General features: G+C 37.2%; 1 protein-coding gene across 1 annotated transcript in view; it reads left to right on the top strand.

Annotated features, from left to right (window-relative positions):
- The window catches only part of fip1l1a (FIP1 like 1a), a 50,793-nt gene that overhangs the window by 5,787 nt on the left and 31,173 nt on the right, over positions 1-13,833 (top strand). The window contains exons 3-10 of the mRNA XM_079830566.1: positions 1,328-1,373; positions 2,761-2,834; positions 2,982-3,031; positions 3,742-3,834; positions 3,957-4,084; positions 6,072-6,112; positions 11,687-11,786; positions 11,860-12,010. Of these exons, the coding sequence (XP_079686692.1) occupies positions 1,328-1,373; positions 2,761-2,834; positions 2,982-3,031; positions 3,742-3,834; positions 3,957-4,084; positions 6,072-6,112; positions 11,687-11,786; positions 11,860-12,010 (683 nt within the window). The remainder of the gene's footprint in view (positions 1-1,327; positions 1,374-2,760; positions 2,835-2,981; positions 3,032-3,741; positions 3,835-3,956; positions 4,085-6,071; positions 6,113-11,686; positions 11,787-11,859; positions 12,011-13,833) is intronic.

The raw sequence follows: 13,833 nt of genomic DNA, 5'->3' as shown, positions 1-13,833 counted from the left end.
TGTAATAGTTTGAATCCTGGTGGGAAAAGACAGAAATTGAAAGTAAAATCTGGTGCAAAGACCTTTAGATTAATTATTGCTGTATTTTGTTGTTATAGCGTTAATCAGGCAGTTGATTCATTAATCTTCTCCAAAATGTCTGTTTGCCTTTTTTTTTAAGTAGCTCTTACTCAAATTTGTTTTAATTTGCATATACAAATGTGCTTCATCAGCATTTACGAATACATATCCCAAACACAAGCACACACACACACACATTAACATTTAAATTCTCTGCCGTTTTGGGATTTTGTGCTGCTGGCAATGTCAGTAACTTTCAGGTCACTTTATCCCCGGCTGCTGAGAGTTTACAAGATCTAATGGTGTGCCGACTCAGAACGAGAGAGGCTGAAACATTTATTTCCTGTTAGGGCAAGTTGCACTGTACAAATGAAGCGTGTATATTTAATGCCCGTTTCACCGCTTGGTAATGACCATGCATGCACATTAGCGGTATGGGACACGTCTGTGCCGATAGGCCTCTTTGCAAAAATGCTCAGAAATTGGATCAAGCCACGCGTGTCTGATGGAACTTTTTGGACGCTTGTTAAATTCAGCATCGGATGTGCACAGGGCTAATACAGTATAAGCTCCTCTTATGTACTCACTGGAGTAGGAATGAGAAGGAATATTAACCATTGTTTTATTCCTCTGCTTCCCAGCATAGCGTGGAGGCGCGTTAGCTGTTTCTTGGAGTCGACGCAGCGTTTTTCATCGGTTGGATTGCTCCACCTTCATTAGAGTCGAGGCAAAACTCAAACCCAAGCGAGAATTTTCCCTCACGTTGCATTGGCCTTAAATAAGCCTGATGAGGCCGCAGTGATATAGGCCTCACTTAGACTAATGTAGGCCTGCAGCTAAGGGTGTGCTTGTAAATTGATCCTCATTTGCCATTTTTGCTTGGTGTAAAAGCCTTTTTATTGTTCTGTAGCTTCAATTAGTGCATGTGATTAAATCAGACAGGCAGATGACGCTGAAAGGAAATCTGTGCATCTGAAGGAGAATGAAGTTTCTCCTACAGCGCACACCTGACCTCAGCTGACACTTCAATTAAGAATACATGTTTAACACACACGTTTAACACACACACACACACACATATATATATATATATATATATATATATTCATTAATTAAAATTAAATTAATACAATTAAATACATTTTTTTTCTTGCTTCAAACCACTTGAAAACGAATTCTCTTCATTATTTATTTTTGGATCATTTAATGCATTTGCATTATTGTCTAATCTATTTGGTTAATTATAAAATATATCTTATTTCCACAGTGCTCTGATTGGCGATGTGGAAGGTGTGAATAGACTCAGCTACCAGGTACTTGTTTTAGCGAAACATGTTTTAAAGGGGTCGCAAACTGCATTGTTTTATTGTTTTATGTTTCCTGGGGTGCACTTATAATGTTAGTATGATTTTTACATCAAAAATTGTCATAATTTAGAAACAAAAGACATTTTTCCTACCCTGATTTTTAGCCCTCTGATTTGAACGCTGTTTGAAGGGGCGTGTCTGCTGTGAGACTTCAATTTAAACGCCCACTGCTGTGATTGGCTAACATTTTGGCTAACTTTGCATATGAAATAGTTAGTATTACATTTTTAAGTCTCTCTAAAACTTTTAGCTCGTTTTTACTATTACAGCTCTCAAGGTTAAGTAATTGCAAAAAGTGTTATATGGCATTATATTTAGATCTATGGCATTACATTTAGATCGTAACATAAAAGGTTGCAGTGATGAGCATTGTAGCCAATAACAGACATATTGAGCTCATGAATGCAGTGATTTCGTCATTGCAACTTGATTTCTGCACACTGACGAATGCTTTCTTCATAACTAACAGTGCAAACACAATGTAAAAAGCGATTTTTGTTGATTTTTACAGGAGTTTTGGCACAAGTCACTAATAAACTTGCAGTGTTTGATTGACAGCTCCAGCGATTGTAAAGGGAGTGTTCTTTGATCACTTTTATAATTTCATCACAGTTTAAACAACAGATTATTTTCATCCTACTAAGAGAAACAATGTGAAGTTGACAGTTTAGTCACTGGTTTGATTTACTGACACATAGACGAACATCTGACTGTACATGAATCATCACATTTCAGAAATCACTGGTCACAGATCAGGCATTAGAATTAACACATGTTGTCGCATTACTGTTGAGTCCATATTGAAAAAAAAAATCTGTTTGCAAAGCCTGCACCAAAATTGCGACTGAATTGGTTACCAAAGAATCCACAGTGAAATGTACAGAATACAAATAAATAATGCTCAACTGAGACTCACATTGTTGAAAATAAATAAAATAACCACATTCAGCATTAGGATCCTTTGGAAAATAATGTTATTTAATTTAATGATACTGTATTGCTCTTCTGTCCTCGTCATCTCACTAACACACCAGTGGGCGGGGCTAAAGTTGCAATGATAAAATAGGCTTTGATCTTCTGCAGAGGCGACCTTTCACCTATCTATTATAGGCACATGGGTATGGTTACAATAAAAGCTGATTTTGGACCACCAAGGAAGTTTTCAGTTCTGAAACTTACAGGATATTCTTCTAGTATGATGACCTCTTATATGCCAAAAGCTCAAGGAAAATTTGATTTCTCAGTTCATGACCCCTTAAAGTTTTTATTTATGATAATGAAAGGCATTCATTTAACTTTACAAACACATCCATTTTGTTTTTCTCCCTCAAAGGAGAGTGAATCAGAGAGTGATGATGATGTCTGTGTGACCATCGGTGACATTAAAACAGGCGGATCTCAGGGCTCGTGAGTAATTCAGTCAGAGGTTTTGGCATCTTTAGTTATGCATGTCATTGTCACGCCTTGTCATGTAATGCAGAGATACTTACGTCTTAAGGCTTTCTGGGTTTAATAAATTGCTATAATGATACCTCTTTGTGGTTTACAATGTAGGTCATTTGGTTCCAGTTCCATCAGTCTGAACATAAAGTCCTCTGTATCAGGTAATAAAGTACAGGTAATTAATCTGTTGATATGATATTAAACTTGTATACTCCTCTGTAAACTATTTTTAAATGGCCATAAATGTAATGTTTCCCACAATTCTTTTTGAAACCCCATTACTGCATTATTTTCCACATTACTTCATTTGGACCTACAGCAAAAAAGTAAAAAAAAGAAAATTATCTGTTTGTACAAATATTGCAGTGTTGAATATATTCCACCCCAAGATATCGTAAGAGAAAAAAAAAGCAAACTAATATTTTTCTTTAATTTATAGAAAAATAAATTTTTATCAATTATTAAAAAATAATACGGCTTATCTCATTTGTTTAATTTTCCGAAGGAAAACTTTCCTTTCATTGACCATTTATTTGAAAAGAAATTATACATCTTAATCCCTGTTTTATTGTTATTGTAAGAAAAACATATGATTAGATGACTTAATTGAGTTTAAATATTTTGAGAACGTATGCACACACACATATATATATATATATATATATATATATATATATATATATATATATATATATATATATATATATATATATATATATATATATATATATATTACAATCATGTGTGCCTGAAGAAAGCTTTAAGCCTAACTGAACTCTGCTGGCAAGGATCCTTTTAGGACATTTTTCCGGGTTTGGTTTGATCTGTGTGTGGGAATCCAGCCTCTAAAGTCTTATCTACTGTGATTCAGGCTCTAAGTCTAGAGGGCTGGATCTGGATGCTGAAGGCAGTGTCCTGCAGGTGGATGTGGAGTCCTTTGAGGAGAAGCCATGGAGGAAACCAGGTGCAGTTGATTGCGTTAAGACTTGTGAAGTGTGTGTGTGTGTGTGTGTCTTAGTGTACCTCAGATTCAAATACGTTTTCTTTAGTACAAACTCTCACAGCGCATGTTGTGTATAAACGCAGGTGCGGATCTGTCTGACTACTTTAACTATGGTTTTAATGAGGACTCCTGGAAGGTGTACTGTGACAAACAAAGACGACTTCGCATGAGCCTAGAGATCCTGAGCCTGACGTCATCCAGCAAAATAATGGTACATTTAGCATATCTAAAATATGTCCTCACTTCTCTCATAATGTTTCATACTAAGATGTTGATAGTGAGTTGTAAAAGGGCTTTTACTGCTGTTATAGACTAGCTCTGTTCCAAAGCCTAGTGAAATACCTTGCTAAATACTTCAATACACTGCCTACATAGACAGCTACCTTCTAAGGGAGCATCCCTAACTGTCATGAAACCTCATAAGTGATGGTTCAGTGATGGTAAGTGAAATATGGTGCATTCAAGTTCTCCGGAGAAGTTCATATTTATGATTTGGGAAGTCATAATTATGGCATCAAGAGCGTTTAGATCACTTTTGTTTGAGCAAGATGTTGATGTACCTATTCTACAAAAATATTGACTCGTCCAAGTCAACTTGAATGCACCAATAGTTATTCCTAAATTGTCTTTGGGCCTGAATGGTCAAATAAAGACACAGTTGTAAAAATGCCCATCATGTGGAGTATCTCACGTAAATACAGTCAATTATGGCCAAAGTTGTTATGGCTTAAGTGAATGTATACAGCTTGGTGAAAACCGGTTATATGTCAGTATATTAGATCCTAGCATTCGGTCTTAAAGTGACAGCAGCCTGTCTGTGTAATTAATGTTAATAAAACAACAAATTATGTTAAAGGGTTAGTTCACCCAACAATGAAAATCATTAATTAATGTCATTAATAAAAACAAAAAACAAAGATAACATCTTTATTCAACAATTTATTCTCGTCTGTGTCAAAGTTGTTATTTTTGTTTGTTTTTTTGCGCATAAAAAGCATTCTCGTTGCTTCAAGCTTGAACCACTGGAGTCACATTGACTATTTTAACGATGTCTTTACTACCTTTCTGAGCCTTGAAAGTGGTAATTAAATTGCTGCATATGGCTGGTTCAGAAAGCTCTCGGATTTCAGCATAAATCCGCTTGCAGGTTTGGAACGACATGAGGGTGAGTTAGTAATGACAGAATTTTGCCTGGGGAATAACTGTCCATCCCGTCCCGTATTCCACCATGACAAATCTGGTCACCCTAAGTATAATAGACTTGCAGTTGATTCCAATATTTTAACAATAGCATGTTGCTAATCGAACAGCACAATAATAAGCTCTCATAAGCATAAAATACATAGCAGAAACAAATATTGGGCGAAACATAGTGAAATTAATTTTTTTCATCATAATTTTATATTATTTTATGTTCCTGTAGCTTAAAGGGTTAGTTTAGAGATTTAGCATTAAGCTTTGCATCAGTAGAAACCTGGTAGTATATTCAAATTATGGTACTTTTCCCCCCTCATATCCCCCTTAGACGAGAGAATTATGCATTTTATTTCTGGAAAAAAAGAAATACGAAATTATCGTATTAGTATTAAAATCAAAACGACGGTGGGGGCGGTGTCATGGTGGGCAAGTGATAACCAGTGGCCGTGGCTTTGGGAGTGGCCTTGTTGGGCAGCGAAGCAAGTGCATTCTGGGAGTTGTTGTCTTTCATCCACATGAGACATGAGTCTTTTCTCAGTCTAGAAGGCACCAAATTAAAAAATAATTTCACATTTCTACTACATAAATGACCCAGTTTAAATAACCATTCATCTTCCCAGCGCTGAAGTACCCCTTTAAACAGTAGAGCATCAGCATAGAAATGCCAAGTTCATGGATTCGATTCCCTGGGAATGCAAGAACTGATCAAATGTGTACCTTAAAAATACAATGTATTACCTTTGTCTTTTTTCTTTTTCTTTTTCATTGAGCTTGTTGCTTATTTGCAAATTGTCGTATTCTGGGGCTGCCTTAGAATTTGGCTAAAACAAGGGATCTTAGGAGGCAACTTACTGGATTTATACCTTTTAGAACACCTTTTAATTTGAAAGCACCTATGGTGACTTAAAATGCTGCCTCTTTAGACGGCACAAGAGTTTTGGGATCACCTGTGTTAACAGAATGTGTGCTCTCTCTCTCTCTCTCTCTCTCTCTCACTCTAGGTGCATCAGAGTTCTAGTGATCTGTCTGAATACTCATCCAGGTGCGTACATGAACCCTAAATCAAATATATCAGTATTAACCAATCAAACCAGCCAACCCATACACGCATTACAGACACTTTCTCTGGGTAAATGATAACAGATAACAAGTGATTTCCCTGAGGATGCTTCCAAACTCAGCACATGATAGGCTATATATCAGCGCAATATAAGCTTTCACTTAAATTGAAGTGGTGCTCATGGAACCGCTTACAATACATTAGAGAAGGCTTGTCAGCTTTTGCATACAGTGTACATTGAGCTAAACAATTGTATCTAGAATCTGTAATGAAGAGGCAGTAGCGTTACTACAGTTAATGTAATCTCTGTCTGCGTTTTCTGCATTTTTGTTCTTGAAACATCATGTGCAGTTGAATTGGCAGTGTAGGACCCTTAGTGGCAGCTTATTTTCTGTGCGTGCCAGCCATGTTCCCTGTAACAGCATCATGATAATGGCTTTCTGCTGTTGTCCTAAATGCTCCATACGCACGTTATCATCCCTGTTTACACGGGTTTTAATTCTTTTTTTTCTTTCAGTTCTTGATTTCTATCAGCTCTTGTTTTCTGTTCTCCCCTGATGAAAACATCCTGACTGTTGAAACCTCCTAATATTTCACTATTACTATGAGACACAACACAAATACACACACACCATGGCTCAGTCCTGGTGGTCCAGACTGCCTTTGGTCCTGGGCAGGAGTTAGCGGGGGTGATTTTTAATCAGCCGTTCCTTGAACTTCTCCTCGATCAGTTGAAGGTTATGCCTTGCTCAGGGGGACGTGTATGAACCGGAGCATTCAAGGGTAGAGCAACAGACCGGCTTTCATTATTACACATACACGCACAGACAGGATGCAGGAGTCAGTCACAGTACGCCCATTTAAACACAGAGCATGAGGTGGCATTTTCTGACTCGAACAGAGATTGTTATTCGATCTTGTTCAGCTATTATAATGCAGTGTTTTTGCGCACCAAAATAAAGTTCACGGGAGTTCATGTGTATATCAGGGTTTCCGCAGGTCATAAAAAAAATCTTTAAGAGCCTAAATTTGTCCTTCCACAATTTAAGGCCTTAAAAATTTCTTAAATTGGAGCAGAAAGTCTTAAGTCCAATTCATAGTTTTCACATGATGTCACACGCTTATAGCAACGCCCACCTGGAGGGCAAAACGAGGCTTTCCTCCGTTGCCCACCAGTCATTTTTACCAGGTTTGTAGTCAGTATTAAGGCAGTAAGACAGTGATTATTAAAAGACCAAATTCAATATACAACTTATTGATGATGCACACTTTATACAGGAAAGCAGATGAACAGAATATTAATGTGAGGTTTCTCGTTAAGCGTTTTTTCTTGAAACCCATAATAAACAAAACGCGTTGCGTTCATATTCTGGACTCATCTGCTCGCCTGTATATAGTATAGGCTACATCATAAAAAAGGTGTAAACTGAATTTGATCTTTTAATATCACTGTTTTAGTACATTACGTCACTTTAAAGCTGCTGTCCGTAACTTTTTTTTGTGTTCAAGATTTACAAAAATTATATAATGAGAATGTACAACATAAATCCATTTTCCAAACCGTTTTTTGTCTTACCCTGAATCCTTATGGTACACTTATAATGAGTGTTTATATTGGGACTGTAAGATTACAAATATACATTATTATTATTACAAATTATACATTGTTATATCTAGGTTCCAATGTAATAGAATATAACTGAAAACCTTATCTATATTTGTGTTTTACATTTTGAAGTAAACTTGAGGAAATTCTAAGGAGATTACGTCAGGCCGTGTAAGTGTTTGAGACATTAAGTATTTTGTCTTTATGCACTTCCTGACTATTTACCATGACAAGTTTAGAGCAATACTGCCTGAGTGATTGGATTAGCATCTATGCATTTGAATGACACTGTTATGCTGATTGAATTAGGACGGGCCACACTGTTATGTCTAAGGCGTGTCCTTTACCTACACAACATATGCATTCCTTTGTTTGAATGTCTCCTCCCCTGCTGTATAATCCCTCCCCCTGAAATGTAGATAAATTGCATTGTTTGGTACTGTTAAGTTAGACTGTTTTCGGACGACCTGCAGCACAGAGAGTTCTCCTTAAAAGACTAACTTCTGTCTGATCCCAATGTCTCCTGGTCTTCATCTTCTGAGTTTCCTACACTTTAGAGGATAAAGTTCACAACAGGACTATTTCAGACAGGTCTGGTAGGAACTGCTGCGGAGGAGCACAGTCCCTGCGTGACTCGCCATGGACATAAACAGAGAGAAGTAGCTCCGGCTGCAATGTTCTTCCGCAAAACACATGCAGTTCTGTTTATTAACCGCTAGAACGCAAAAAGTTAGGGACTGCAGCTTTAAAGAGATAGTTCACCCAAAAATGAAAATTGTGTCATCAGTTACTCACCCTCAAGTTGTTCCAAACCAAATGAGTTTCTTTGTTCTGCTGAACACAAAAGAAGATATTTTGAAGAATGTTTGTAACAAAGCAGATAGAGCAACCATTGACTACCATAGTATTTTTTTCCCTACTATGGTAGTCAATGGTTGCTCATATGCTTGGTTACAAACATTCTTCAAAATATCTTCTTTTGTGTTCAGCAGAACAAAGAAACTCATACCGGTTTGGAACAACTTGAGGGTGAGTAAATGATGACACAATTTTTATTTTTGGGTGGTTGCACAAATAAGGATTCTTTAGCCTGTCGTCAGTTCACCTTCCGTCTGCTGCTTGATCAGCTCTATAATTCTAACTGTTTTACTGTGTAATTAAATCTGTTTAAAATTAAGTGGTGCAACAACTCGATTTAAAATAAAACCCAGATCAACAAATTCTTGATTGGTGTTAAACTTTACTTAATTGAAACCTTATTGGTGCGACCCACCCTAAATGGTTTTTCACATTAAACGTTTTAGAACGTCCTGTTGTTTTCAGTGATTGAAATGCTGCAGCAGGGGCTGTATGTGGATCATAAGTGCCCAAAACGCGCATCTTGTTCACATTTGTGTTTTAAGATGGAAATTTGACAGGCTATGGCGGTTTTGCCCTTTTGCCCTCGCACGTGACTGAAAACTATATGAATATCATGGCAATAAATTAGGGCCCTATGATTTCAGTGATGCAGAAAAAAACGTGGACAGAATTGCAGAATGCATTCATTAAAATGTTTGATAATATAATGCAGAATGGCACAGAATTTGTCAAATTTTGAATGAAGAAATCAAAAAGTAGGTCAGTACATTTAAAGGGATAGTTGAGCCAAAATGTACTATCATTTACTATAAGACTTAAGTTCATCATATAAAGCGAGCAAGTCTCTTCAGAAACTTTGGAATAAAACATTTGATGTGTATGGATTATTTTTAGGATCTCTATGAACTTTTTGAACCGTCAAAGTGATAGTTGCTTCAATTGTCAATGGAGGGACAGAAATCTTTCTGATATGTGTTCCGAAGATGAATAAAACAGATTTCATAGGGCCCTACATTTAATTGCTAAACATCCTTAAATCAAGATACATTTACTTGACATGCAAAATGAAGAAATTAAGTCTTGTTTTCTGAGAAATTTAACAAGATTAAGTGAGTTTATGCTTAAAACAATAACAAATATATGTCATTGGGTGTGAAAATTACTTACTTTTGAATTAAGTTGATTTTTATGAACACATTGGCAGATATTTGTTCTTGTTTTAATCATGAAATCACTTTCACAAGATTTCCCAAGATTTCTTATCTCAAACTTTTAAGCTATTTTTTGTGTCAAAATACTTAAAAAGTTATTTAAATCTGTTGGAAATTGTATTTTCAAACTTTGAAGTGTCACTAATACAACTTACTGTGTGCTTAGACATTTACATTTAGAGAACATACTGTTATGTTCCCTGCAATTTATTCCTTAAATTTTCTTTAGTTGGTCTTAAAAAATCTAAATGTACCGTCAAGTTTCCAATAACAAGGGTTTTAGCTGGATAATATGAGTAATATTCAACTGATCATGTGATTTTTCAAAATGGCTGCTTCTGTGTGGCCATATATATATAATATACATAGATGCCTCATTAGTTTCTGTGGGCCGCTATGCATAAGCCGTCCGCTATATTGAAATGGTCAAACACGGAAAAGGTCCATGAACATTCGAGAGCAAGTTGCAACCGTATATAGTTAGACGCAAGTATGAATATCTTATCTGCAATAGACTAGATGATTTTGCTAAACTAACACAATACAAAAAGACAAAGGCGTCAGCTAACACTACATCAAAAAGTTACCATAGTAAAAACCTGTACTATTGAGTTAATACATATAAAACACAAACCAACACATTCTCCCTTGTAAAAGGTTATCCAATTTCTTCTGGAATTTCGGGAAGTCAGTTTCACAACCAGAGGATGCACGATGTTATGGCATCATTGATTGTTCCTGTGAGTGGCAACAACTTTCCATGTCCATGTCGGGAGCAGTCGAATGTGGCATCTACGTATACATATCTATGTATGTGGCGACCCTCTCAATGTAAATGTCCATGACTGAAGTCTTCAACTTATGTTATGAACAGGATTTTAAACATAAGTTGAATAGTACTATTTATTCAATTGAGTATAAATCATTTTTAATGAAGGCAAATTGATGAGTGCACCTTTAAAGGAATAGTACACCCAAAAATTATAGTTCAGTGTCAACTTTTACTTACCCTCATGTCATTCCAAATCTGTATGAATTTCTTTCTTCTGTGGAACATACAAACGTTTTTGTCCATACAATGGTAACCAAAACTGTTTGGTTACCAGCATTCAGCAAAATATCTTCTTTTGTGCGAGGAAATGATGAGAAAGTTTAGATATTTGGGTGAACGATTCCTGTGATTAAAAATACAGAGAGCAGACAGCAGAGCCAGGGCTGGTGTGTGAATTTTTAATGTCCCTTTTTTATAAAATCTTGAGAGGGTAGCACTTAAATCCACCGTCTTGTTTGCTGAAAGTAGGTGACTAGAAGTGTGTCAATTTGGGGCTTTTATATTTGTTATTTCTGTAGTTGACTATCGCCCAAACTTCCCCAGTAGGACATGAACAATGACAGTGACCTTTGCAGACCGTTACTCAGACTCTTGAACTCTTACTTTCTTATTGCATGCCTAATGTTGGATGCAGTATTAATGCGCTCTGTTTTATTTGATGAATTTTTAGTGACTGAAATAGGTTATTGCCTTGTTAATTTATGCATTACTTAAAATACTTATAGCCACGTTTCAGGAGACTTGAAGATTTATGAATGGTGATGACTACCACAGCACACATTCACGCAAGTGTGTAACTGCTGTGTGTACATGAGCTAAAAATATTTTCGTGCACATGATAAGAGATTTCCCAGATCAGCAGGAAAATAGCGTTGACTGAGGTTGCATGTGTTTCGCTGCTTGCCAAGTGTTCTATTGCAAAAAAAAGTGCCTTTTGTGTTCATTAAATGGCTTGCAGTGTGCAGTGCACATTTCATCCTCCTCACTCACACATATGGACTCAACATAATGATCTGACTTTGATTTATGTGTGTGGGTGTGAACAGGAAGTCGAGCGGTTCGATCAATGTTATCGGAGGACATGCAGGGACCATCAGTCGAGTGGAAGGCCGAAGACGTCACAGCGCTGATGAAAATAACATCCAGGTGTGTTTTTGTGTGCTTGATGGACATAAAGAGTACGGTTCTCATATAGCTGTGTTATACGTGTGTATTTCAGGTCGTTTCAGAAGAATCCACTGACGCAAAGCTATCCTCCCCAAAGCTATCCTCCCCAAAGCTGTTGCCCTTCTTTCTTCCAAATATCCCACCTCCACCTTTCCCTCCTCCCTCCATCAGTACCACACCCCCTCTTATACCACCACCACCCGGTAAGCGAGCTCCATACCGTACACTCATGCACACTCTCTGTGTCAGCAGAAAAGGGACTGGCTCATGCTCTGTAGTGACGTAGTAGCATGTGAATGCTACGACATTGCAGGTTTTTCTTCAGCTTGTCCTTGAGCAAAACTCTCACTTATAATAGTTCCAAAATCAAGCAGAACACGTCAGAAAATACATAGTCCAGCATATTAACCAGCATATTAAATGTAAATTAGATTATTCTTATACCAGTTGGGTCAACCCTTAGGCTCATAATGCTAAAATTAGAGATTTTTTTGTTATATTTCAGAAGTTTTTAGCTTAAAGGCACAATAGATTTTTTGGATTAAAATATCCAATAATCACTAGAACAGTATTATATATTTTGTTGACTTGTGGACTTGTGGAATATCATCCCAAATGTTTCCAAGAATGTTTAAATCCAGAGAAATAAGCCATTTGAACCAGGACACGGACCCTGTATGTGCATACCTTGTACCCTCAATTTATTTTGTAGAAACCATGGAAACACCAAAGATGCTTTAATATATTATGTGTTTTATTATACAGGTGAGCAACTGTTTGGATACATTCATAGACATAAAACAAATCATTGTTATACAGCTCAACACAGTTAGTCTTACTCAAATGTGTGTAATATGATAAACCAGCGCTGCGTTCCCCCACATGCGCATGAGCGGAAGAAGCAGAAGCACTCGTCTGACAGAAAAGCTCCACTGCTCTCAAGCCGTGTGTCACACTCGTCTCTCATTAGCAATCGCTCCAGCGGCCACGCTCAGCTCCACCCTGCTTCATACTACAGTAACGTTAAAGGGTAACTAAACCCTAAACCAACTTTTTTTTAAACCCACCTCATGTGTATTTGAACCAATGACAGTGCATTCTATGCTGCACGCGCCATGAAATGAATGACAAACACAAAATGCTGCGCCACGCAGCAGCCGGCAGGAGGTTCAGAGTTGTGCAACGCAGTAACCGTCGGTAGATGTAATGTTTCGGCGCGCAGCATCCAGCGCAAATGGGTTAATGATCTGTAATACTGGGGCTTTATTAATGCTGTTCATTGATTCGAGTAAATGTTTTGACATTTGGGTATAAAGTGTTTTAATTCTATAAAATATGGTGTAAAACCGCCAAAGTGCTGCCCTCTTAAGGTTGAACGGTGGCTACTGCAGTTGAATTTTCCTATTGGACATTGTGGTACATCGTAACGTAGGATGGTACTTCAAACGGCTCACTATCCGTGCCCCTAGCACGAGAAATGTTTTCCCCAATCATATGATGAGAACGGCTTCACTCCAGTATGAACTCTCATGTTACATGAAGTAGAAACATTATGAATGAAACTGACTTGACACATGCTTTAACATTGTAATGAAGAAATTGCGGTTAAATAATGCAGTTGTCAGTACACGTCAGGATTTTCTTACGATATTATTGCTGCCTGTCATGTGTACAGATACGTTTCATACATGAGACGCACTTTCAAACCCTGACACGCAAGTGGTTGCCGCAGTAACGAACAACAATACCGTAACGTGCTGGCGTATATAGTTTTTTATTTGAGGAAATCTGTTTATAATAGGCTATTAGGTCTGAACTTATTGGTCCTGCGCTGCTTATTGATTCAGTTAATTTGAATGAAAATACATTTTATGTATATCAGATATCTGAACTATTTTTAGTGGCATTCAGTGAAAGGATTTGACTGTTCATAGATTAGGTCAGTTCTCTTGCGCTGCTGCTTCACTAGCATCATCGGCATCGGGAGTTAACGCAGTTTGAGCCAGTGGCTCGCATTGATACGGGT

The sequence above is a fragment of the Gobio gobio genome, assembly GCF_949357685.1.
Source record: "Gobio gobio genome assembly, chromosome: 12".
NCBI lineage: Eukaryota > Metazoa > Chordata > Actinopteri > Cypriniformes > Gobionidae > Gobio > Gobio gobio.
Note: the sequence above shows the minus strand (reverse complement) of the source record. Positions and strands in the feature narration are given on the sequence as shown.